At 40.6% G+C, this 25,447-nt stretch overlaps 2 protein-coding genes across 2 annotated transcripts in view; both read right to left on the reverse strand.

Moving 5' to 3' along the window:
• LOC117486831 (estrogen receptor-like) overlaps positions 1-1,613 on the reverse strand; it is a 16,749-nt gene extending 15,136 nt beyond the window's left edge. The window contains exon 1 of the mRNA XM_034135401.1: positions 1,183-1,613. Coding sequence (XP_033991292.1) covers positions 1,183-1,613 — 431 coding nt within the window. The remainder of the gene's footprint in view (positions 1-1,182) is intronic.
• A 2,627-nt stretch (positions 1,614-4,240) lies between these two features.
• LOC117486833 (damage-control phosphatase ARMT1-like) lies at positions 4,241-7,511 on the reverse strand. Its single transcript, XM_034135404.1, has 2 exons — positions 7,454-7,511; positions 4,241-4,825 (listed from the first exon to the last, which is right to left on the reverse strand). The coding sequence occupies exons 1-2, from the start codon at positions 7,509-7,511 to the stop codon at positions 4,242-4,244; spliced, it is 642 nt and encodes a 213-aa protein (XP_033991295.1). The 3' UTR covers position 4,241.
• Positions 7,512-25,447: the final 17,936 nt, after the last annotated feature.

Consider the following 25,447-nt stretch of genomic DNA (forward strand, 5'->3'; position numbering starts at 1 on the left):
AAGCTAATGACAACAAACTCAGATGGAGGTTGAATAAAATATCAAATGTATTTCTTACCATTCCTTAACATTTAGTCAAAAAATTCTCTAACAAATGTCTTTAATCATAAAATAATTGGCTGGCAACGACTTACTTTCAATCCTTCCACTTTTACGATACCAACTTGAACTGGCTTATAGCATAAAAAAAGTTAGTACTATTTTCTACCTGAGGCAGGAAGCAATCTGTATGTGCACTTATGTTGTTATTACGTATTGTTCTGTTTTCAAGTCCTTAATCTCTGGAATTATAAACCAGGACAAAGCTTGATCCTTTCTATGGAGATAGGGGAAATGTTTTGTATAAAGCTAAATGTAAAAAAAATGCAGTTATATAATTTGGTTTTGTTTACAACTGTGAGGACTGCACAGAATGCCAATGCCATCATATGTGAGTGAAAGATAGTAAAGCTAGTTATGTGGCAAAATACCATACAACCACTTAATAGGAGACAACCAAGTCAGTAGATAAAATACTGTAAAATAAGAAAGAAAATTAATTGATAAAAAAAAAAGGTCAACAAAATTAGAATTTAGAGAAAATAGAAGATAGGGAGGGATGAACCCCTCTGTAATGGTCACACATGCAGAGCACACAGCACACACAGTGACATGTGTTCTCTGCATTTAACCCGTCCTAGTACCAGGAGTCTAGTACTAGGAGCAGTGGGCAGCTATTGTACAGCGCCCGGGGAGCAATGGGAGTGGGGGGGGGGGGGGGAAGGGGGGTGTCTGGTGCCTTGCTCAAGGGCACCACGGCAGGGCCCAGGAGGTGAACTGGGACCTCTCCAAGTAGCAGTCCACACTCCATATTTAGGTCTGTTCCGGGACTTGAACCAGCGACCCTACGGCTCGCAGTCCAAGCCCCTACTGACTGAGCCACTGCCGGAAAATGTGTCGTAATGAAGTTTTGCACTTCTCTTTTTTAGTTTTCATTAATTGGTTGGATTGAATAAACCCACTAATGAAAACTTAAGAGGTTGTCGCCAAAAATAAACGAACTTCACCTAATGATACAAAAAAAAAAACAGCAGTGATTCATACCTGTTGCTTCAGAGTCTATAAATATAACTTTTTCCAAGTGCACAACATTACCCTTTTTTTTCTCCAATATGGTTATAAAGAAAACTTGAATTCCCTCACCTGTACACAGGAGTTGAGGTGGTTTCCAAATAGTGATGGCTGGGGGGGGGCATAAAGGGGCTGAGTCGGGGGCTGCAGGGCACGAACACTAGAGGACAAGCTGGCCCACTCCCCAGGGACTGAAGGCTGCCATCCGAGGGCTGTCCGTGGGCATCCAGAGGAGGAGAGTAGAAGCCCGCCGTGGAGTGGCTGTGGAGAGGGGTCGGGGCAGGGGTGGGGGCCGCATAGTCGTAGGTCCCTTCAAGGAAGTCCACAGTGGCTCCAGACCCCCGGCTCTCTTCAGGGTACATGTCACTGAAGTGGGCCCGTGGTGGAGGCGAGGGTCGCTGCGGGGAGAGGGTCTCCAGCTCTGAGAAGGCTGGGTTGATCCTGGGTCTGAGTGCTGGTCCACACGGGTGCCTGCTCTGCACCGGGCTCTGCCTGAGCGACATCACAGCACAACAGCACTGATATGCAACATGATTTAGACTTGCTCTCCCCTTTGCTGGGAGGGGGAGTGGAGACGAGTGCTGCCCTCTCTCTCTCTCTCTCTCTCTCTCTCTCTCTCTCTCTCTCTCTCTCTCTCTCTCTCTCTCTCCCTCTCTCTGTCTCTCTTTTCCTTCTAATAAAGCCAACAAGCAACTTGAAGAGTCCACTTCTTCCAGTCCCTTTGCCCTATTCGTCTTGAGCTAAAAAACTAAAAAAAAGGAATTAAAAAAGACTCCTCCCAATCTCCTTCCAGATTATTCTGATAGCGTCATTATTTCCCACATTTTGTGTCCCTCAGCCTGTAAAGTATGACATTGGGGAAAATATCAGTCAGTCAATTACCTTTATTAAATCAAACCCATTAGAGAAACCGATTGCATTTACCCCAGCAGTATTGAGAAGAATCCAGGTAACATGACCTCTGAGGTACTGACACCCCGACAAAGATCATTTAGATGACATAACAGTGTGCACAGAGACATCAATTTTAATCCATTTTATACAGAAATATTGGTTGCCATTTTAAACTAAACAAGTACACATGCTTACTATTATTGTTATTCTGCAAAAATAACACTCTAACATCTTTATAATTAAATGAGTCATAAAGTTATGCGAGAACCTGGTTTAGTTGAATATAAAATGGCTGCAAGTTTTTATCAGGGATGCAAACTCATCAGGTATGAAAAAGGTGACAAGGATCCGAGGCCCGAGCCCCCCGACCCCACGGAATATCGGCTTTAAAATGAGGAATAACAGAGGATTTTAGCAGTCAGAACAACTAAAGCAGCAGTGTTAATAATAACAGAAACGCCAAAGAGTCACATCTATAGAAATATATAAAAGCATTTATTTGAATTGTGGAGCAGTCAGTTTATAATTTTGGCAGCACTGTTGAGCATTTTGAAAATGTATTTTCATGCCTCTGTGCAAGGCTTAGTCTTTCTGTCTTTATAGCCACTGGTGTAAAGTAACTAAGTTCATAAACTCAAGTACTATACTTGGGTACAATTTTGAGATACTTGTACTTTATTTAAGTATTTCAATGTTTTGCTACTTTGTTCTTCTTCTCCACTACAGTTCAGAGGTAAATGGTGTACTTTTCCTCCACTACATGTATTTAGTACCTTTAGTTACTTTACAGATGTGGATGAATGATGTGAAATATAACCAAGTGTTAAATCAGACTTTAGTTCCACCTGGAGTAAATCCACAAGCTACTCTGCAGTATACAAAGTCATTCAAACTAGCTGCTCCTTTACCAGCTTTGAGAACACTTTCATGATCAATCATTATAAAACATATCATATATATTATTCTGAAATGGACCAATCTGCACGATGACTACTTTTACTGTCGCTACTTTCACTATATTTTGATGAGAATACTTTTATACTTTTACTGAACATTTTGAATGCAGGACTTTTACTGTAACAGAGTATTCCTACACTCTGGTACTTCTACTTTTACTCAAGTACAATATCTGAGTACTTCTACTTTTACTCAAGTACAAGATCTGAGTACTTCTACTTTTACTCTCGTACAAGATCTGAGTACTTCTACTTTTACTCAAGAACAAGATCTGAGTACTTCTACTTTTACTCTAGTACAATATCTGAGTACTTCTACTTTTACTCAAGTACAAGATCTGAGTACTTTTACTTTTACTCAAGTACAAGATCTGAGCAATTCTACTTTTACTAAAGTACAAAACCTGAGTACTTTTACTCAAGTACAAGATCTGAGTACTTCTACTTTTACTCAAGTACAAGATACTTATACCACCTCTGTTTATAGCCTATGAAAAAAACTATTTGAAAACGAAGGCTAAAGCTAACGTTAGCAGATAGTGACAATCTATGCTAGTTAGCTAGCTCAACGATTCCTTAAATAATATTGCGACAGAAACACTTTTCAGTGCACATCACGCTCTGCCGCTCCGACAGGGAGCTCTGCTCTGAACACCCGAACAGCCCGTTCTAACAGCTGTTCACCAGCGGTCCAGTCTGTGCCACAGTGACTCCGGACCGCACAGTTACTATTAACGAACCCACCCGTAGGTAATGTAGCTGCTGCGCATCATGATGGCACATAATAGCTCGCGGCCGCAGATTACTCCGGGTCCCAAAACGGCGAATTTCGCCGAAAGGTGACAAGTTTGCATCCCTGTTTTATGCATGCAAATCAACGAGAGTGCGTGCAACAGTTAAACAACCTGAGCCAAGCTGAATTAAAATCAAACTAAATATTACTTTAATCATCACTGAAAGGAGATGTATTATCAATCAATTTAAAATGTTATAATGAATTGTTAATAGCATCTACATTAACCTGTAAACATCATGACTTAAGTGCTAACATTGCAAGTATGACATGGTACAAATATGTTATGAAAATAAAAACTAAGGACATTTCTGTTACTGTGCATGTGCGCATCTAACACGATGAAGTATTAACTTTCGAAAAGAAAAACAAAACACCCTTTTACAACCTCAATGACTCAATGGTCTTATGGCTTGAAGATAACTCCTCAAGGTACTTCTTATTGTAATGTTCTTATGAATCCACGTGTGCGCAGGGAGGTCCTGAGCTCAGTCTTTCTGTTCCGCCTTTGAGCTGTAGAACTGAATGACAGCGTATTTGCCGCAGGTCATCCAGTCTGGTTCATGGGAGGTGAGCTTCTCCGCTTGGCCAGGCTGCAGACCGACCTGTACGTTGGCCTTGAGAGTCCTCAGGCTACACAGCGGCGCAGGCCCAAAACCTTGTAATGCAGTACCAAAGCCCACTGTGTGATCCCAGTCTCTGTCCCCCACCAGCTTCCTGTAGTTGAGATCCCCTTTAAACAGCACCAGGTCTGCCCCCTGCAGGTTAGCATACAGGTCGGGTGCATCAGCGGCCATGTCACAGAACTCATGGGGCTGTGTCCAGAAGGGATGATCGTGATAGGACCACACGCCGTCCTTCAGGTGGCTCTTCCACTGGTATCCAATCTTTGACATACACTTGTGATTGGCCGCCATGGTCTGCTGGATGGTCCACTGAAAATCGTGAGCTGTGACATCAGAGACGAACCAAGGAATGGATTTGCCGTGGAAATGGACCTCATGGGCAAGGCCAGAGGAAACCAGGGAATCGGCTAAGACCAAGTCAGTGACTAGCTCGAAGCCAGCGTTGTCTAGAGCAGGGGTTCCCAACCCCCGGTCCGCGGAGGTGTTACTGCCGGGCCGCGAAATAGCTGTGAGTTTATCGTAATATTTGCAGAATTATAAATATATAAAAATATTTTATCATAATATCTTTTTCAAAAAGTGTTTAATTTTCACACCTATGCCACCAGTCATATTATTTCATCCAGTAGCTAGTTCATCTTTCACCAGAAAACCGTTGAAAATGGCTTTTATGATGTTCCGAGGGATTCGGCGGCTCAGCCTAAGGTCTCAGCCTCTTGTGCGCACGAGCATGTTACCGGTGCGCCAAGTAGGAAGAGGAGCGCACAGGAGACAACCGTTTGATTGCAGACTGTTATGTTTATGTGGGGAAATGGTGGTGCATACATTATTTGAGATATATTTCAAACTCGGACTTCATTTTAAGTCTGGACATGTCGGCCAGGGGTGTAGAGGGAGCTACACCCCAAAACAGGAGAGTAAACCAGTCTGCCTTGATCTATGAATTAATGTCCGGGACTCTCACGGTATCTGCTGCCCGCAGCTGTTTTATAGAAGGAAAACCTCCTTCAATTCATGAAATGGCTGCAGCATCAGGAGGCAGCGGGAAGTATACTCCGCCTCTGAGAAGTGCAGCACCAGCGCGTAAAGAGCTGTGCCTTGTTACGCACCGCATTCGCTGTGTTTAACTTCATCAGAACAGCTTAAGGCCCCGCTCACACGGGACCGTTTGCGTTTATGCACAGTATGCGTATTCAAAAAAGTCTTCCGTTCACATGCATTTGTTTCATTTAACGTGTCTGTTCAAACGAGGCCGCTGGAAACGCTGTAGTACATATGCTGGGACTGTAAGTGGCGCTGTAACTTCCGCCAAAATACACCAAAAGCCGCGAAGAAGAGCAACCGAGCAGCCCCGCTGCAATGTTGCCATGGCTACCCTTCTGTTTAAGCCCCGAAACTGAAACTGAAACTGAAAGAAACTGAAAGAAACCGAATCTGTTGATATTGCATCCCGACCAAGAAGCACGTCTCCGTGGAGAGGACGGCTCAGAAAGAGAGATATTCTCTACAAACACCGGGTGAGATCCTCCTTTGTCAATATAATGGATCAATGCATGAAATCTGACTCTGTTTATTTTGTTTAAGGAGTATATTGGGCGTTAACAATTCTGGTTTGCCTTTTATAATATTATTTCATTCAAGAACCCCTTGTGCGTTTAATTAACACAGCTATTTTTGATAGTTGCTACAGCAGTGAGCAGGAGAGGTGGGGAGAGGCGGGGCTATCGTTATTTTTTCAGGAAATATTCGTATCGAGGTGATTACACGGACTCGGTTGACCCCCCAGAGCGTTTCGTTTGCAAATCTATCCACCTTGGGACCCGTTATCGTTTGTGGGGTCAGTTTCTATCGGCCTCGTATAAATAATAGGGCTATACGCACGCGAAACTATGCAGATACAAGCAGTTTTCTCCTCGTGTAAACGGCGCCTAAGAGTGACTGCAGGCTGCTACGTGTTAACCACACACACCTCTACACACATCTCTCCACACATCGAACTGCCCGATTACTCCCCCTTTTATTAGTTTTATGAAGGAGATGTCCAGTCAGTCACCAAGGCGCATGATGTGTGTGTGTATGTGCTCTGCTCAGCTCAGCTCTGTGTGTTCGGTGTGTTTGTGTCTGTCCAACACCGGCATTTGTTTTCAAATGTTTATGAACAGTAATTTACACACATATGGCTAACTCCATATATGCGGCTGTTCCCAAAATAAATTAGTTTAATCTTAATCTCAATGTAGTGCTAAATGCTGTCGGAGTGCACCGGAACGAACGACACTATCATAATATCTTCTGAAAACAAATGCCGGTGTCACACACACACACACACACACACACACACACACACACACACACACACACACACACACACACACACACACACACACACACACACACACACACACACACACACACACACACACACACACACAACACACACACACACCCTTCATAATGCGCCTTCTCCTCGTTTTCCCAGCATTCACTGGATTATCCGTAAATCATACAAACAAAACCAAAACGTTGATTTATCTGTTTTCCCGTTTTGGTTTAAAAACTGAATAACGTCGGTTTTTTTGGTTTTCCGAAAAACCCAAAAACGACACCGGTTCTTTTTTAAACTTTGTTAATATGTTTTGGATGCATATTATTCTAGTATTTGTTCAGGCTGTCACATACAATTAGCCTCTGTTGCTACCTGCTGCTGGTGAGTAAATATTAAAATCAGTTAAAATTGACAACCGGTCCCCGATATTTTTTTTATGTATCTGCCGGTCCTTGGCACAATAAAGGTTGGGAACCCCTGGTCTAGAGCAATGTCCACTCTGCAGCTTTAACATTTTTAAGGAGCTGGTTCAGAAGGTATTACCTGTAGCCAGTGGCGGCCGCCCACCCTCTTCCCACATTAAAAAAAAAAAAAAAAAAAAAAAAAAAAAAACGTACTTTTCCCGTTTAGTTCCGTTAGCACCCCTTATGTCGCGTTCACACCAAAAAGAGTACTGAGTGCCGGGAACTTTTTCCCCCATTTTTAGCACCTGCTGAGAGGTGGTACTATCCTGGGGAGAAAAAAGTACCACATTTCTGATTGGCTGGGTGAATAGCAAACCACACCCCGTGAAACTCTGAACACATTTTTGAAGCGGCCATTGTATTTGCTGGCAGTAGCATTATTAGCATTAGCCCCGTGCACCAACGGAGAGAGAATAACTTATGGCAACACAAAAAAAAACATGGGAGCGGTGGAGTGATGAGGAGATGTCGGCGTTCTGACGATTTACTCGGAAGGCTTCAGTAGAAGCTGCTAGGAGTCCCAGCAGCTTCTACTGAAGCCAGTCCCCAACTCCGGGGACTTCCGGCCGGGGACTTCGGGTTGCAGTAGGCCTATACGCCGTGAAGTTGTTTGCGGCCTGCCAGTAAACCCAAAGCAGAAGAAGACGAGGTGACGTCAGCGGCTAATTTACGTAATACTGCATGATAAAATCAGTATGTATGAATGGTTATCGATAAATGTATTTTAATATAATATTTTAGACAATATTGGTAGTTATTTTTGCGAAACATTTCTATTTACTTTAACACAACAAGGAAACATCACAAACAGGAGTTTGCAGAACGTTAACAGTTGCCTAAAGTGACTTTTCTGTTGACTATATTCTCACATGTTTTGTAGAGGAGTGTGTTTATGTTGTGTTTGCTCATACACTGTGTGAGAATATACAGAGAGTTTTTACTCCATCAGTCAGATGTAGAGCAAACGCTGGGTTGGTTAGACAGTGTTTACAGTAAAATAAAAGTGAGCAGACAGTAGGAAAAGCAGCTGTGATGTTGGGTGTAAATAAGACATTTACTAAATCCTGTAATCCTGAGTCATCAGAAAGACGACGGCTGCAGACACTGGAAACTACACCTGTGGATTTCCACGTCTTAAACCATCTCAAACATTCTACTTTAATCTTGCTGTCGGTGAGTACGTTCGTCAACACCTTGAAAAGTAGCCTACATATCCAGGATATTGACCTGAACATATGGTAACCTGCTGTATATTTATTTATTCTAACTTTGTTGTTATTGAATCCACATGCATATTAGACAAGCACAAACAAAAACTAATAAATAATAAAGGATATTTCCAACATTACAGTAACTGTAATGTTGGAAATATTTGAATTGAGTGCTGCCTTATCAATTAAGGCCCAGGCCCCACGGGAACGAAAACGGGTTGTATCCGCATATTTCTCTTGCGTATAGCCCTTTAAGCTAGACGACGCCGTAACGGAACGGTTGAAACGGACCCTGCAAACGACAACGGGTCCAAAGGTGGATAGATCTGGGAACGGAGCGCTCTGGGGGGTCCAACGGGGCCGTGTGGTAGCCTATACGGTCATCATTTTCTGATAATGACGACGCAATAGCCCCGCCTCTCCCCGCCTCTGCTGCTCACCCCCGCAAAAGTACACTGCACACTGAATTCAGATTATTTATCTTTATCTCGATATGGACATAAACGCGAGTGAAGTCTAATCTGACAGGACGGAGACACGCAGCTCCTGCCGCTGTGATGCAGCTGGAGCAAAACACACACTTCAAGTCAGATCATCACCCTTAGCTATTTTAATTACCTCTCAAACTACCTAAACTAGTTATAAATATGTTTATTTTTACTGTCGAGTCATCATTACTGGATCAGCTGCTGCATGAGACAGACACTGACGCTGTCAGAAGAGAGGAAAAAGAGACAGGCTCCGTGTATTTTATTATTATATATCATTATATCGTCGTTATTCATTTGTTTTAAAGCTCAATAAATAACAAAGAAGACCTTTGACTGGCACTTTTATAATTTTGTCCGGAAGATTTAAACTTTAACACACGCTGACCGGCGAAAAACTCTGCCCGGATCCCTCGGCCCCCACCGCGGAGAATAAACAGAAGTGCAGCCATGACAACCATTCTTCTTCGCTGCTTTTGTGGAGGAAGTTGCTGCTTTTGTGGAGGAAGTTACAGCGCCACGTACAGGCTCGGCATATGTACTGCAGCTTTTTCCAGCGGTTGTGTGTGTGTGAAAAGGTGCCGTAAAGAGTCTAACTAGGTATAACTCTCCTTACCAGCAGGAGGCGGTAGTGTGTATTCGTCATTCAAAAGAGGCAACAACCGGAAGACAGACTGCGTGATATATACAAACAACAAATAGCTACAGCTCGAGCCAAGCAGCACAGGGATGAACTATGTCAATATTTTAACAATATCAGTGCAGTGCCTTTTCAGTGGGGCAAGATATTGCAAATATGTGTGCCTATCCTGCTATTTGTGTTTATTCTTTTAATCACACAGGGTTAAGAAAAAAGGAGAGAGGCGCGGTGCGGAGCCTGGGTTAGCTTCTATCGAACGCCTCCTCTACAGCCTCGCTTTTGCCTGCGATCTCTTCGCCGTCAACGGAGCCTCCTTGTCTGGGGAGGCAATGTAAACGAACCCGTTGCTAGACTGACGATATCGCCGGGAGCGCCCATAGGGATATCCAGTGATCCGACATGTAACCCAATGTCCAGAAGGTCTGCTGTACAGTGGGTTAATACAGATGTTCTGGACGAACAGACTAAAGATCAGTGTGCAAATAATAACTAATTTGCCAAAACTGGCGAGTCCAAAAGCCGCAGCATATACATGCGCCGCCACCATGTTGGTTATTATCCTCACATTGCAGCAGGTATGTTCTAAGGACAGTGTTTTTAAGTGAAGGTATTGTGTCTAAATCTATGAATTTTAATAATATTGGTGACAGAGTTATAGCAATCACTGCAGCTGTAGAAATCAGTGACATCCTCAATGAAGGCTGGCCACTGATTTCTCCTGATCTGTCTTTAAGGGTAAAGTCCCCTTCGTGAATCAGTCTTTTTTAGAGGTTGTGCCGGTGAACTAAACTAACCAAAGGCAGGAGGACGCTCATGTCTTGACAAAGTAGTTAAAAGTCACTATAGCTTAACGTGAAGGTAGAAATACTGAAAGGCCTTTTTATTGTTGACTTAAGTGACTACAGATGGGGTCCAAGAATAGCACATTTTTGAATTGCCTTGTCTTGAAAGGTGTGATATAAATAATTAAAGAATGACTTACACCAGTGGTTCTCAAACTGTTTCTGTCATTCCCCACCTGTCCCTCATCGCTCCAATAAAATGGTAGACCAAGCTTAAAATTGTCAAATGTATCGTTCTATAACAAATAACATCAGTTCAAAAACAAAGATAACAAAAAACAGTTCAGAAATAGAGAAAATAAAAGTGCAATGGTGTCAATCCTTGCCTCAAATGGGCTGAGTTCCAAACATATAGAAAAAGGGCCTACAGTACTATGCAATTGTGTTATCAATGGTAGGCCAAGCTTAAAATTGTCAAATGTATTTAAAAGTTCTACATCTTATAACAAATAACATCAGTCAATAATAACAAATAAAATCAATAACAAATAACATCAGTCAATAATCACAAATAACATCTTATAACAAATAACATCAGTCAATAATAACAAATAACATCAATAACAAATAACATCAGTCAATAATAACAAATAACATCAATAACAAATAACATCAGTTCAAAATAGAGAAAATCAATAACAAATAAATACATTCAGGAAATACATTCAGCAATGCAAATGACCAATTGAATGCATGAGTCTCATCACTGGATTATTAGTGACTGCAATGAGCCTGTTTTGCACCACACATATTTTCAAAACGCGGTTGCAGGCTTGATAATGCCACTCTCAAGTCGTGCTCAATGTTGAGCCTAGATCTGTATTTGGTTTTCAGTGTTGCAACAGCTGAAAAGCCCATTTCACAGAGATATGATGTGGCGAAGGGAAGAAGAATGTGCACAGCTCTCTGCCCAATGGTTTCAGTTGTGTGTGTGTGAGCAGGCTCGGATTGGCCATCGGGAGATTCGGGACTTTGGTGCCATTGGTGGGCTGCTGCCTTCGTTGGGCCGTGGACTTTCACAGCGCAGCTGCGCCCGTAACGCTTCCGTCACCGCAAACACCAGAGAGCTGGGCACGTTTTGGAAGCAGCGGCTGATAGGATGCAGTCAATCTTCCTATCTGTCCGAACAGAGCCTCACCCTGTTCCCCTCCGCCGCCGTAGCGAGTCTCCGGCTGTAAACAGTCCACGACCGCCTGCGAGGACCCTGGTTCGATTCGGGCCTGAGGTCCAAAAAGTTTATTAAAAAATAATCTCCCGTTCATCGCGTCCATTCGCGACCCACTTCTCACATCTCTGCGCCCCACCAGTGGGGCGGGCCCCACACTTTGAGAAACGCTGACTTACACCAACAAAGATTCATTTTTAAACCCAATTAAAATTATGGATCAACGCAAAATCATGTTACACGATTTGAGATGTTATACCTGTTCACAGCTGCAACTCCAAAGCCGTCCGTCACAATTCTCACTGGTCCCTTCTGCAGTGTGAGGTTCCTGGTGCTTCTCTAAACACTAAAGCAGAGTGGCAGAGCACAGATGGAAACAGACTCGATGCTGAGGAGGAACGAGTCCCAGAGGAATACCACGTCTTCATCTCTCTCTACACTAATGTGACCAGGAGAGACCTCTACCTCTGTGTGGTCTCTCAGGAGGACATCAAGCATCGGGTCTCTGCTCAGATCTCTGTGTACATCAGCGGTGAGATGAGTTTCTTGGTGCTTTATTTAGGAAATATTCGTAGTTGTTGATAGGCGTAAAATAACCTGAAACAAGATATTAATAAGAGGACAATTAAAAGGTATTTTGAGAGCACAGGCATTACCATTATGGCAACAAAATATTAAAATATAAAACACTTCTAATGAAAAGTGATTCCTTGAAAGCAAAATGTAGGTAAAAGGGTAATAGTTGAGTTTAGGGATTAATTTGTGATGTTCAGGGTAAGGAGCTTAGAGTTCATCAAAGACTATAGTATAGAGAGGCGAAGTCCCTCCCTTTCCGGGGGACCTCCATGGGATCTTATTTCGGAAAAAGTATGTATTGAAGTCAATGGGGAGAGAAAGATTATCTTTCGATCCCGTTTGAATTGTGCCACGAATTACACATATGATGTTTGTCAATCTTAAAAAATAATTTCCATGTCAAAAAAGTCACAGTTTGTCGTAAAACTGTTGAAATATAAGACGATGAAAAATACGCAACTAGAAAGACTACAAATCCCAGAGTCCCGGTCCCGCATGCTGGCTCTTAGGAACCGACTCACTCCCCTTGTGTGTATGTACAGCTCTCAACATGCCCAGACTTGGAGTGATTTTCACCTCTTTTAATACTTTTCACCTCATTCTGAAAGAAAGAAGTGAAATGTGCCAACGTGACGGCCGTCTTGGTGTGCGGTGCGAGACGGGAGATGTAGTTCATTGAGCGGTTTCACACAAAATAAAGTGTTACTTCACAGTTTTACGACACATTTGTATTTTTTTGACTTGCAAAATTATCTTTTAAATTGACAAACATCATATGTGTAATTTGTGGCACAATTCAAACGGGATCAAAAGATAATCTTTCTCTCTCCATTGACTTCAATACTTTTTCCTAAATAAGGTCCCATGGAGCTCCCCCGGAAAGGGGAGGGACTTCGCCACTCTATACTGTACGTGTGATGTAAACTATGAGACGTGTGTTAGCCCCTCCCCACTATGATAACCATCACTTGATAAACTGATTTTAACCCTATCTAACAGAAATATACAACACTAACTTATTACTTTGGGGCCTTTTTCCACACTGTCAGTGTGCTTTCATTTTCTTTGTGATGTTTTTCAGAGAAAGAGAGTGAGGAATCAGCCAGCACCAAGACCAAGGTTATTGGTGGCATCGTTTCAGTGGTTTTATTGGTTGTTATTGCTGTAGTTGTGGCTTTGCTTGTACGTAGGAAGTGCATCATAATACCCCACAATAAAGGTAAGTGTCAAAACATCATTTGTATTTATTTTTAATTTGTAGACACTAACAAAGCAGATCTGTCCAGAGTGTTGTCTCTGTGTCTTCTCAGATGTGCTTCATTGTGTTAGTGTTTACATCAGGTTGATTTATTGACCCCACAAACATCAATATATAAATGATGATACCATACGACTGAATATATGATTAATTTACAGCAGTGAAAATAGAGAACTACCTGAATGAGAAGTGAATATAGTATAAATAAAAGTATCAGTCAGACTGCTGATGAGAGTCTGATGGTCCTCCGGGTTCATCTGTCAATCACACATTCATTCCTGCTGAAGAACATTAAATCAATAACTAACACACACAATACCAACATGGAAATGTTTGGTTTGGGCCATAAATTATATTTCTGCGTTGTATAAAACTTGCTTTATGTAATATATGTTTTTATTTTCTCTGCTGCAGGTTTTCTTCTGAAGGAAAGAGAGGAGATCAACACGGGAAACGGTTTGTCTAACGGGACAAACGGCTCTGATATAGTTCCTTCAAAGGTGCCACTGAGGTCAGATGAGTGATAGCATTACATCTGATGTAAAGGTGTGTGAATAACCTGAGTTTCCTGTGTGTGAGGACATTCAGGTCCTCACCTGGTACAGACCTTTAAAAGCCTTTCTGAGGGGGCCAGTTAGAATTAGGTTGATGTTAAACAAGAGGTACTCCAGATGAAAAACCGTAACCTCCTTTCCACACAGCTTTGTTGTGTATACTGAGGTAGCCCCCGAGTGATCAAAGCTATGAAATGTAGTATAGCCATCAAGTGTTATGAGAGCATTACTGACACAAGAAGTAATCACACTACTATGAAGCCTACAGTTATTACACTTAAGTGCAGGTTACTTATTAAATTACAGTTTTATTTTCAACATAGTCGAGCAAATGAATTTAATGAAATAGCATGTTAGCTTATTCGCTAATTTAGCATATAATGCTGACTTCCTGTTGGGTTCAGTGCATTCATCGATCTGAAACATGCTGCTGAAGTTAAGAAACTTCTCAAATAACCTGAAACAAGATATAAAAAAGAAGATAATGAAGTTATAATTATTTAAAGGTATTTGGACAGCAGCGTTATTAAAGGGATAATCTTAAAGGGAATCTATTTAAAAAAAAATGTAATATGTGTTTCGAAAAATGGTTAAAAACAAGAAATATATAATTGAGAAGCGTTTCCATAGAAATAAAATGAAGGTAAAGAGGAAGGGGTTTTTAATCAATCAGACCTAAATAGATTTTACAGAATGAGTTCACATCTAAAGGACCAACTTGTCAGCTCCACTCTGGCAAACCAGCAAAGATTGAAAAGGTGCTACTTTATACCCATCAGGTTGCAGCTATTGAAATAATAATAATATTTTGATGAAACTCATGTTTTGTTAGTTGAAGTGTTTTAAAAAGACATGCATCTCTTTCTATGTTAAAGCAGAGATTTAATCTGTCAGAAATGTTGCTGATGAAGTGAAGTTTAATGAACAGCCTGTTACAGGGTTTGTGTAAAAACAGATATATTTTTTACATTTCTTAAATCATCTTTATGTGTGTGCTACTCAGGGAATGTCCATCACAAGGTAGTGTTTGGTTGATTTGAGAAAATGTCTAAAGTTTATCTGTTTTTTTAAATTGAACTCTTTTTCAAATGATATTTGTTTTGTCATTCTGAATTTGTTATTTGACTGATGTTCTAATGAATGTATTAAATATACGTTTACATTTCTTGGGATTATTTAACTCTAAATCATGTCTTTACACCGCAGTGCCCTGGGGTTTTATTGTGAAAGAGGACAACGTTTCATAACATTTAAATCTACCTCCAAACCTCATTATGTGAATTATTGAGGTGATTATTTCAAGTGTTCAGATGCAATATGTGCCTTTTTATATTCTCAGTTTGTCTTGAGTTGTCTTTACTCTCACACTCTGTGTAAACTAATGCTACTGAACATGTTATAATGTCAACATGCTGAACGTATTATCTGCCAAAAAATGAACCTGTTATTGTTACTGCTGTTTGTAATGCCTGATGCACATTTAAGAAAACCACTTCTGCTTTTTTTTGTAACAACAACTGTATTACAAATGTAGGAATAGATATGTAAATAAACCATGTGCATATATTATACAACTGGATGTGTTTTTAATGTTTTTATTGGACTGCTTTGTTGTGATGCAACACCTGTCTCACTAACGACTCTACAGAAAAATGTGATGAATGTTATTTATATTGAATTTAATTATGTTCGGTAAAATACGGTACATCAATAAAAACATTGCCATTGAAGTAATTTCTGCCGGTAAACATGCTCGCTGACAGTCTTAAGTTTCTCTTTTTAATTTTCTATTTCCTACATGCTCTGGAATAATAATAGGTAAGAAATGAATGCTCACAACTGCTCTGTTATGCTAACACTAATGCTAACGCTACCTCCAACACAACGCTTTGGTTTCAATCAAGTGAAGCTACCGTTAGCTAACTAGCTTAGCCCCTAGCTAAAGTTTCGGAGTTAAGAGGCTTTTTTGTTTAATGCACAATGGATACAGCGAAGTGTTTAACATCTCTCTTATACGTCAATATGTTGTTATACATTAGTTGAGATTCATCTTATTGGATGTTGTCATATTGGCTAACTTTAAATAATGAATATCTGCTGGAGAAGCGTCGCCTGAGTTTCAGGTCGAGTGAAGCTAACGTTAGCTAACTAGCTTAGCCCCTAGCTACAGAGTCCATATTCAGGCTTAAAAGCGTTCCCAAAACTCATACTTTCAGTCTATGTCTTTGTGTGTCTTTAATAAGTCAGTTAATTGTAAAATAACTCCTATTTTTCAATGGATTGCTACTTTGTTTCCGGTAGTTCACGTTCCTTCAGTGGACCCACCTGATCTACTCACCTTACTTTCAGTGTTTCTTTGATTTATGTCTAATTTACCACTCGATACAATATGTGTCATACGTTTCATTTCTTAATTTAAAATTGCGCATTCTTAATCTATAAAGACGACGCGGCCGATTTAAATAATATATTTAAAAACAAATGCATTTAGGCGTGTGTTGTCTGTCTGTGGCCCCGGGCAGGGAGAACAGGGCCCAGCTGGTTAGCAAGCTAGCTAACACCTGCTAACACCTGCCGGATAACACACATAACTCAAACCCTGCCTTTTAGTTACTTTACAGATCTGGATGAATGATGTGAAATATGATCAAGTCTTAAATCAGTCTTTAGTTCCACCTGGAGTATCTCAAGTTTACGTAATTGTTGCACATAATTACTCATATTTATTATGGTGTAATCGTATTTAAAAAATGACAAAAACGGCCAATAATATATTCCTATGTATTCTTTATTGTGTCTGTATTCTACGGTCTTATTTATACCTGATCTATAGTCTATTCACTTTCAACATGGCTGTTTATACTGCCTTTATACTGATCATAGTGTAAATACTGTCAGATGTATTTATATTAAACTAAACATAACTCTGCACTACTTCTTTTGCACTTCTGGTTAGATGCTAACTGCATTTCGCTTTATCTTCCAGATGCTGTCAGAGTGGTTGTTCCAGAAGGTGGAGATGCTGTATTCCCAGTATCCATCGGCAGGAACGCTGAAAGACTTCTCTTTGACTGGAGGAAAGTCGGTCCTGGAGGAGAAGTCTTGCGGGAGGTTTTCATGTATGATGCCGGCGTCCATTACAACAACGGTCATTCAGGTCAGAGTGAGCAGTTCAAAGGACGAGTCTCACATTTCCCAGCAGAACTGAAGCACGGCAAAACCGCCATCGTCATCAGGAACGCGAAAGTGATCGACAGTGGAAACTACACCTGCTATTTTCCACGTCTTCAGCCATCAGCGGCAACCAGTTTTTAACATAAAGAAATAAGGACAGCAAACAGCAAAATGTGCACCCCAAAATAGATAAATGTTAATTATTTGTTGTATTAAGAGTGATATTTAATTGTTGTTGTGACCAGTCGGAACCTGATACTTAAGTTGCACGTGCATTGGTATGATTACGGAGCCAGAAAGCGATGCACGTTTACTCGCGTGCGCGGTGCGCCGTGTGTTTGTTTTTCAAAAAATGGCGAAGCAAATTAAGTTGTTTGACTGTAGGGTAAAAAGTTCGGCCAACCCGTCAACATCTCAAACGAATGATCATTAGAGATGGGCGAGTCCTGATTCATCCGGATCATTAACCCGGATCCTAGAAATGAGCTGGTCGTGACGAGTCTCCCCTCTCCATTAACCCGAGTCCTTTGAGTCCCACACTTGGTGTGACGTACAAATTAAAACTATAAATTGCGTCACTCGCTACTCTCTTTATAACATGTAAAATCACATTACAACGTACCCCAAGTCCATCTACCTACCCTTTAGCAAGTAGGATAGCTGCCTGCCAGAAGTTATCGTTTGGCTCAGGGGAGGGGACGCGAATCAGTGAAACTTCCTGCAGACTCGTGGGGACTCAGAGGAGCCGACGGCTCCTAACCGTAATAGCATAGCAGATCCAGAGATCCATACTCGTCATGTGCACGAGCATAGCCCCTCCTCCAGCACCCGGCTCCCGCGCTATATTATGCACGAGTCAACAGCAGACTCGCAGATTCGCAGATTCGCAAATCCTGACTCACTGTGCAAAACATAGCAGACTCGTGCGGACTCAGAGCCGTAACCGTATAGCAGCAGATCCAGAGATCCAGCAGACTCGTCATCATGCACGATTCAACAGCAGACTCAGATTTGCTAAATTGCAAAATGACCTTTTTTTTGTGATCAATATGTTTTATTAAAGCAAAAGACACCACTTTACACACATTTAACACATACAAACACCAGGATTGCAATGATTACGCAGTCCATGAGAAAATATGGGGGGCATATGATTAGATATAATTATATGTTTAATAATAATAATTGTATAATTAAGACATTTTATATATTCTAACTGTTTTGCAATTTTCTATCATTTGTCTTTGTTTCTTTTTGTGTGCTATGTTCAAAATAAACGTTTTGCCAAGTAAGATCCTTATTGGAAATGCAGCTATTACACGCAGGAGACTGTTGCACAACATGACCATTTTGTTAGAAGTCTACACTGAAACTTCATTTAGAGCCGGAAACATAATGGACTTAATCAAAATCGCGGGATCCGTGAATCCAGGTCAATGATCGAGAGAGACCAGTAGCCTACGAGTTAGTCAGCGGAACTTCACAGACTCAGATTCACAAATCCTGACTCACTGTGCAACACACAGCAGAGCAGACTCGTGCGGACTCAGAGCCGTAGCCATATAGCAGCAGATCCAGAGATCCAGCAGACTCGTCCTCATGCACGAGTCAACAGCAGACTCAGATTTGCCAAATCGCAAAATAACCCTTTTTTTTGTGATCAACATTTTTTATTAAAGCAAAATACACTGTGTAGCGGAGGTTAATATAACGTCAGTTTAATATGCTCGTGAAATGCAACAACTTTTCGGTTTCACCGATAGGATTTCTACGGTCTTCGTGATGCTGACTCATATGACTCAAATGACTCGTATGATCCGGATCTCTTCAATGACTGACTCAGAAGACTCTGAGTCCGTAAAAGGATCCGGATTTGCCATCTCTAATGATCATAGTGATTCAACTGATAAAGCGTAAGGTGAACCCGAACGAAAAGCAAAGAGGAATGTTGTCCATTCACTTCTGGTAAAAGTTCCTTCAAAATAAGAGTCCCGATCTTATTACTACCAAAATAAAAGTGCAAAACGAAACTTTACGATAGGAAAATATTGGCATACAAATATAATCACTTCTATAAAAAGGAAACACATTTTAAATATAGTTAGACATATTAAAGGTAATTTACAGCATTAATAATTAATATCTCATTCTTAACTGTGAATGGTTTTCATTTATTTAACATTAGAAATGTAATAGTCTGGCCAATCCAAGACTTCAATGCTGAAGGGCCAATGGATCTATGGTGGGGGTCAGCACAAAGGTCAGGAAAACCCACATTTGAAAGGGTGACAACGGATGACCAAGAAACTAGTGACTTGCTCAATTCATTTGTGAGGGATCTGTGAAGAACAACAGCTGCACTACTGGTGTTTTGTATACCAGCAATTGAGGGTGGACACGTTTACTACCACTTAAGTTTAAAATAATTGTGTTAATTACTTATTGTAAAGCATTTGAACATTTTTTTGTGTCACATGTTCATTATTAAGTTGATGTATAACTGTATAGTATCTTAATTATTTAACCCTTTTTGGACCCGGTGAGGTGGTTTTCTTGAAGTATCTTTGTAATTACATTTTTTTTATCATTTCATATTCCAGATATTCCTCAAAAAACATGTTTTGGATATCATGCCATTCACATTTTAAATTTAAATTTTAGTAGTTTAGTAGTTTTTGTATTACTACCCCAAGCTTCAGTGGGTCTTTTTGGACCCGGTGAGATGGGTTTCTTGAAGTATCTTTGTAATTACATTTTTTGTATCATTTCATATTCCAGTTATTCCTCAAAAAACATGTTTTGGATATCATGCCATTCACATTTTAAATTTAAATTTTAGTAGTTTAGTAGTTTTTGTATTACTACCCCAAGCTTCCATAAGTGGGTCAAAAATGACCCGCATGCATTTTCTATGGGATCCTTTGATTCTTATCACCTGTGGCTGTCAGGAATATATTCACTGTAGACCACACAGACGACATCACAAGTGTGACACCTCTCAGGAAGATTGTTTTACACAGCAATATTTGATACCTGTCAGTATAATTATAATAATAATAATACATTATATTTGAATAGGGCTTTTCAAGGAATCAAAATCGCTTTACAATATAAGGGAAGGTTAGGGTGGGGGGTATAGGACTATCAAACTTGATCAACCGACATGGATTGATTGGGGGGGGGCTATGAGTAGACAAGAGGAGAATAGATGAGTTTTGAAAAGGGACTGGAATACTGTGAGGGTCTCAGAATAGCGGAGATCTTTGCATCGATATGTTCAAAACGTTTTTTTTCAAAATGTAAAAAAAATGTCTAAAATTATAAATTGTGAAAAATTTAATATAAAATATTTCTAGTGTGAACCAAAATATAATACTAAATATTATACAAGTGATTTTTCTTAACCAAAATGACAAAAATGGCATAAAAACACATATTATTCTAATCCGGGTCCTTTTAGACCCACTTATGGAAGAGTGTAGGGTCCAGTCACTCGTGCATCTAAGGGTTAAAATATAAGGTGTCTAAAAATGGCAACCGTATTTTCAGTTTTGGCAACCAAAAGCTGATGCCTGGTTGCCAACCTGGCAACCAATTGTAAAAGTTAGCGTTGAGCCCTGGAGCCATTTAGGCACATTATTCTATGGTAATTATTTATGGTTTGGTGAGCCAATTGGATATTATTTTAAGTTAACTCAAATGAACTGAATAACTATTAATTATAATTATACCATTTTTGTAATGTTTTGTTTTGCTTATGGAGCTAGCATTAGAGGTGAAGCCCTTTTGGCGAGCTTCTTTTGCCGCGCACAGAATTGTATTTTGCGTCATCTGATCGGCTCTCCTGATGAGCCTTTATAGAGAGCACCGATCAAACTATTATGAGTGAATATCGGCCGATAATTATCGGCTGTTGATCGATCGGGGCATCCCTAATTATTACCGGACATTTTGACCGCCAGGTTTTGAATTTACAGTTTTTTAAAATACATTTTACCAGCTAAAACCCGGTAATTATCGGCTAACGGAAACCCTGCCGTACGCCTGTTGGATTTGTTTGTTTATTTAATTGAAATGCCGTGCAAAGGTTGCACGTCGGCAGTGGGCTGCCAGCTGATCCATTGAACTTTCTAATAAAGCACTTGAATAGAACAAGCGAGGTATTTGGATTTCTTAAATACTCAAATTTGCCTCGTAGACTAAGTGGCCTTTGAAGACTCTATTGTGCATGATCGGCCACTACACCTGTCATCATACGAGCAGCTACAGTTATCATTTAGTATTCGATTCTCCTGTTTGAATGTTTGCTCTTGTGATGGTAACACAGCATCGTTGACATTTGTTGTGATTGTAATTCACCATTCATTTGAATTCGGTTTCTTTTATATGCCAAGTTTTGCAAAGACGCAAGCTGTTCTATATGTTTTTTTAGGTCCCCATATCCCACTAAAATACTCTAACCAACTATGGATTCAGTCCAGTGTAGTGAGTTCAAAATTCAGAGTGTTTTCGACCTATGATGTTAGGTATTGTGAGATTTCTTTTTACAAGCTTAAAAAATATACTTATGGTCTGAATATGGAAGAACAGTTTCAGATTCTGAAAGCCAAGACTTGTATTTGTTTTAATCAACCCCAACTAATATGACCAAGTTTTTGGCATAAATCCATGATTATTGTGGAGTGTCCACTAGCGTCACTCTGTTGTGGACATTTGTTGCGTGTTTGATAGCTAGTTAGCATTCTTACCTCCGTGTTTGGGGTTGAAATGCCGTCGTAATTCGTATTCTTTGAAAGTAAACCAGGACCCATGAGACCTTTCAACCTGCAATGCTTTTGGTATATACACATTTGCCTAACAACTTTTTCCCTTCTTCTTTCTTTTCTTGCCTTCCCATATATGGATCTATAGTCAGTAAGAAATCAGTCTCTGATTCTTTCCACTTTCTCTAAAATGACCCAGGTAATACTGTTTAGGTGTCACTAGCTGTGTTGTGCTTGTTCTCAGTGCTATAATGTGGTTGGTGTTTTGTGAATTTAGTTTTTATTTCAGTGTCATCCATCAAATCATGTTTGCACTCCAGCATTGTTTGGCTGCATGTCCTGTCATCTTCCAGTCCTTATGCTTAGCCAAACAAAGCTAAGATGATTAATGCTATTTAAAGAAGACATACTTTATTAAACCCAAACTTAAAAATGAATTTGTCTTTCAGATCTCGTCTTTAACGACCGATCAGGAGAAAACCCAGGTGAGACACGATGCAGTGTGTGCTGCAGCTCTTCAGACCTCAGTATCATTCAGATATTTAGACGCAGTACCTTCATGTGGACAGTAGTCATTGTCCTCACTGTAGAGCTAGTAGAGAGAGGGCATAGCATGTAGCTCCAGTGATCCATCCTTAAAGACAGCTGAGGTGAGTCCTGATTTGGATTGTGTCACTGATCTCTACATCTACAAACAAAGTCTAAAGGACAGTGTATTTGTGTCTAAATCTTTGAATGTTAATAATAAGTGTGAAAGAGTTGTAGCACACACTGTAGAAATCAGTGACATCATCAATTAAGGCCGGCCGCTGATTTCTCCTGATCCGTCTTTAAGGTAGGACACTCAAATGGTTAAAAAAAAGAACATCCTTAATCTTTCCGTTGTAACTTTTTCTTGATGGAAACAGCATGGAAAATAATCAGATTTCCCGTTGGTACTTGATGTTCCCTGTTACTGTTTTTTATTTAGTTTCTTTGCACCCAAGTGAGTCTCTGTGCCTGTGTTTATGTTAGAGGTGTATAGTATGTTGGGCACTTTGCTGCACAATTAGCATAAGTTACGATAATAAGTTCCCATTATAGCTTATGTGGACTATAGTTTAAGAAATGGCTTGGTCGAGTTAGACAATTTTGGGGTGGTTTCGGAGGTGATTGAGGATGCTGAACAGTGTTTCCCCTAGGTTTACTGCTTTGGGGGGGTGCTGCCTGAGGGGAGGGGTGGCATTGGGATATATATTGTTTAAATCATCTGGAGCAGAGAGAGGAGCTGTGGATTATTGTTATTGATTAATGCATCAGTGTTTCTTAGGGTCAAAAACACTAAACTCACAACTTAAAATGAAAGTAGTCACGTAATGGGCCAAAAAAGAAAAAGTTTGAGAACCACTGCCCTAATATGTGTTTATGTTCAACCTGCAGCTGCAACTCCAAAACCGTCCGTCACTGTTCTCACTGCCACAGCGGACCGGGCCCTTCTTCACTGTGAGGTTCCTGGTGCTTCTCTAAACACTAAAGCAGAATGGCAGAACAGCACTGGATACAAGATCAATGCTGAGGAGAAACGAGTCCAAGAGGAAGACCACGTCTTGATCACTCTCAGCCTTAATGTGACCAGGACAGACATCTACCTCTGTGTGGTCTCTCAGGAGGACATCAAGCATCGGGTCTCTGCTCAGATCTATGTGTACATCAGCGGTGAGATGAGTTTAATTGTTCTTCAAATCTTTAATCTTCAGCTTGTTATTTCAGTTCTCCCGTAAGTTTTTTGGCTTCCAATAACTTCAGCATACTTTCAGCTACAGAAACCATTCAAATATCAAAATATAAATAGTAAACTTTAGACAAACTGCTGCCATGTCCACATTTTACACACACAAAACACAAAAAAAGCATTCGCACGCATTTTCAGCAGGAAATGCATTTTCTAGTTCTTTATGTGTTATTCGCTTTCAAAGAGTCTTTAAAGGGCCCATGTCATGGCCATTTCCACTGATCATAATTCCATTGTTGAGGTCTACTAGAATACATTTATACTGTGCATTTTTCCAAACTCACATTGGTTTCTCATACAGCATCTCTGTATAGTATGTGTATTCACTCTCTGTCCTAAACGGCTTGTTGGAGCTCCTGCCCCCCCCCCCCTCCCTGTGAGCCCAGTGTGCTCTGATTGGTCACGCGACGTGCAGCTGTGAGGAGCAGACAGGGCTTCCGTGATAGCGATACAGATACAGCAAGAACAAGTGAAACTCATCCTGAGCACACACAAACACTCACAGCTGAAGTAAAAACAATAAGTGTGGCTTGATATTGAGTAAGAAAAAGGTTTATGACGCTGTGAGCATGGGTCTGCGGAGAGCATTTCAACTTAGCAGTCCGAAAAACGTTTACCCATTTAAACAGTCGTGGTAGATACCTTGTTTGTTTTAAACCTCATAAATACACAAACAACAATGAATACTTACAGGTTGTGTACCCGAATCTTCCGCTGGTCCAAACAAAGTAGGAACAGCATCGTTCTTCAGTGCCCGACGCTGTACATATCCGGCATGAATCCTGAAAGGTTTGGGAAGCTTTGTTTCGTGAAAGGCTGGCAGAGGGTGCGTCATAGTCCTGGGCGTGGCTACTGGGTATCCCTACGTAACGATACCCAGGAAGTAAACAATGGAAAAGGAGAAATCTCCAACGAGGCGTTTTGGGGAGGTATTTTCTGTGTTTTACTCCCTACAGGGTGTACTTTGAGGGTTTGTGACTCTGCACACCGTTTACATGCATAAAAACCTTCATAACACACAAGGGGATGGGTAATAACTGGAAAAGCATGACATGGGCCCTTTAAGATGCCTGTAATTGTGTTGTCACTCAGTGTCTTGAACATGATATGACGTTACATTCATAATTTTGCCTTTTGTTTGATGTCTTTCAGAGAAAGTGGAGTATGTGTGTGAGGACTCATCCAGCAGAGGGGCCATGGTTATTGTTGCCATCGGTTCATTGTTTTTGGGAGCTGTAATTATTGTTGCAGCTCTGGCTTTGCTTGTTCGTGCGAAGCGAATGGAAATACGCCACAATAACGGTAAGCATTTTTTATTTGCAGACACCAACAAAGCAGACATGTCCAGAGTCCTGACTGTGTCTTCTTAGATGTGCTTCATTGTGTTAGTGTTTACATCAGGTTCTAATTGAGTTTCTTGCCGTGTCTCTCTCTCACTCTACATGCTCTGACAGACTCTGAACCCCAGTTCTCTTTCTCAACCCAGTTGTACGTTCTTTTTCTAAGAAGCAATGAATATCGTGTAGCTTTTCAACTCTTATGTTGATTATCCTGACCGCCATTTCCTCTATGAAGTTAGCAAGCCTCCCCATGCCTGTCTGTGTCACACAGGCAGGTTGCAGTGCTACAGCTACAGGGTACATGTTGGGTAGGGTATGTCTCATACAGCACCATACAAATAAAACAGGTTGTTGGAGCCATCATTTATTTTGTTTGTTTTACTTTATCTGCACAAGTTGAATGTATCATGCAGTTCCAACTTTTAACATGTAATGAGTGTATATATGTAATCATGGCATGCATATTGAACACAAAATAAATAGATCGATCGATTGA

Source organism: Trematomus bernacchii, unplaced genomic scaffold (assembly GCF_902827165.1).
Source record: "Trematomus bernacchii unplaced genomic scaffold, fTreBer1.1, whole genome shotgun sequence".
NCBI lineage: Eukaryota > Metazoa > Chordata > Actinopteri > Perciformes > Nototheniidae > Trematomus > Trematomus bernacchii.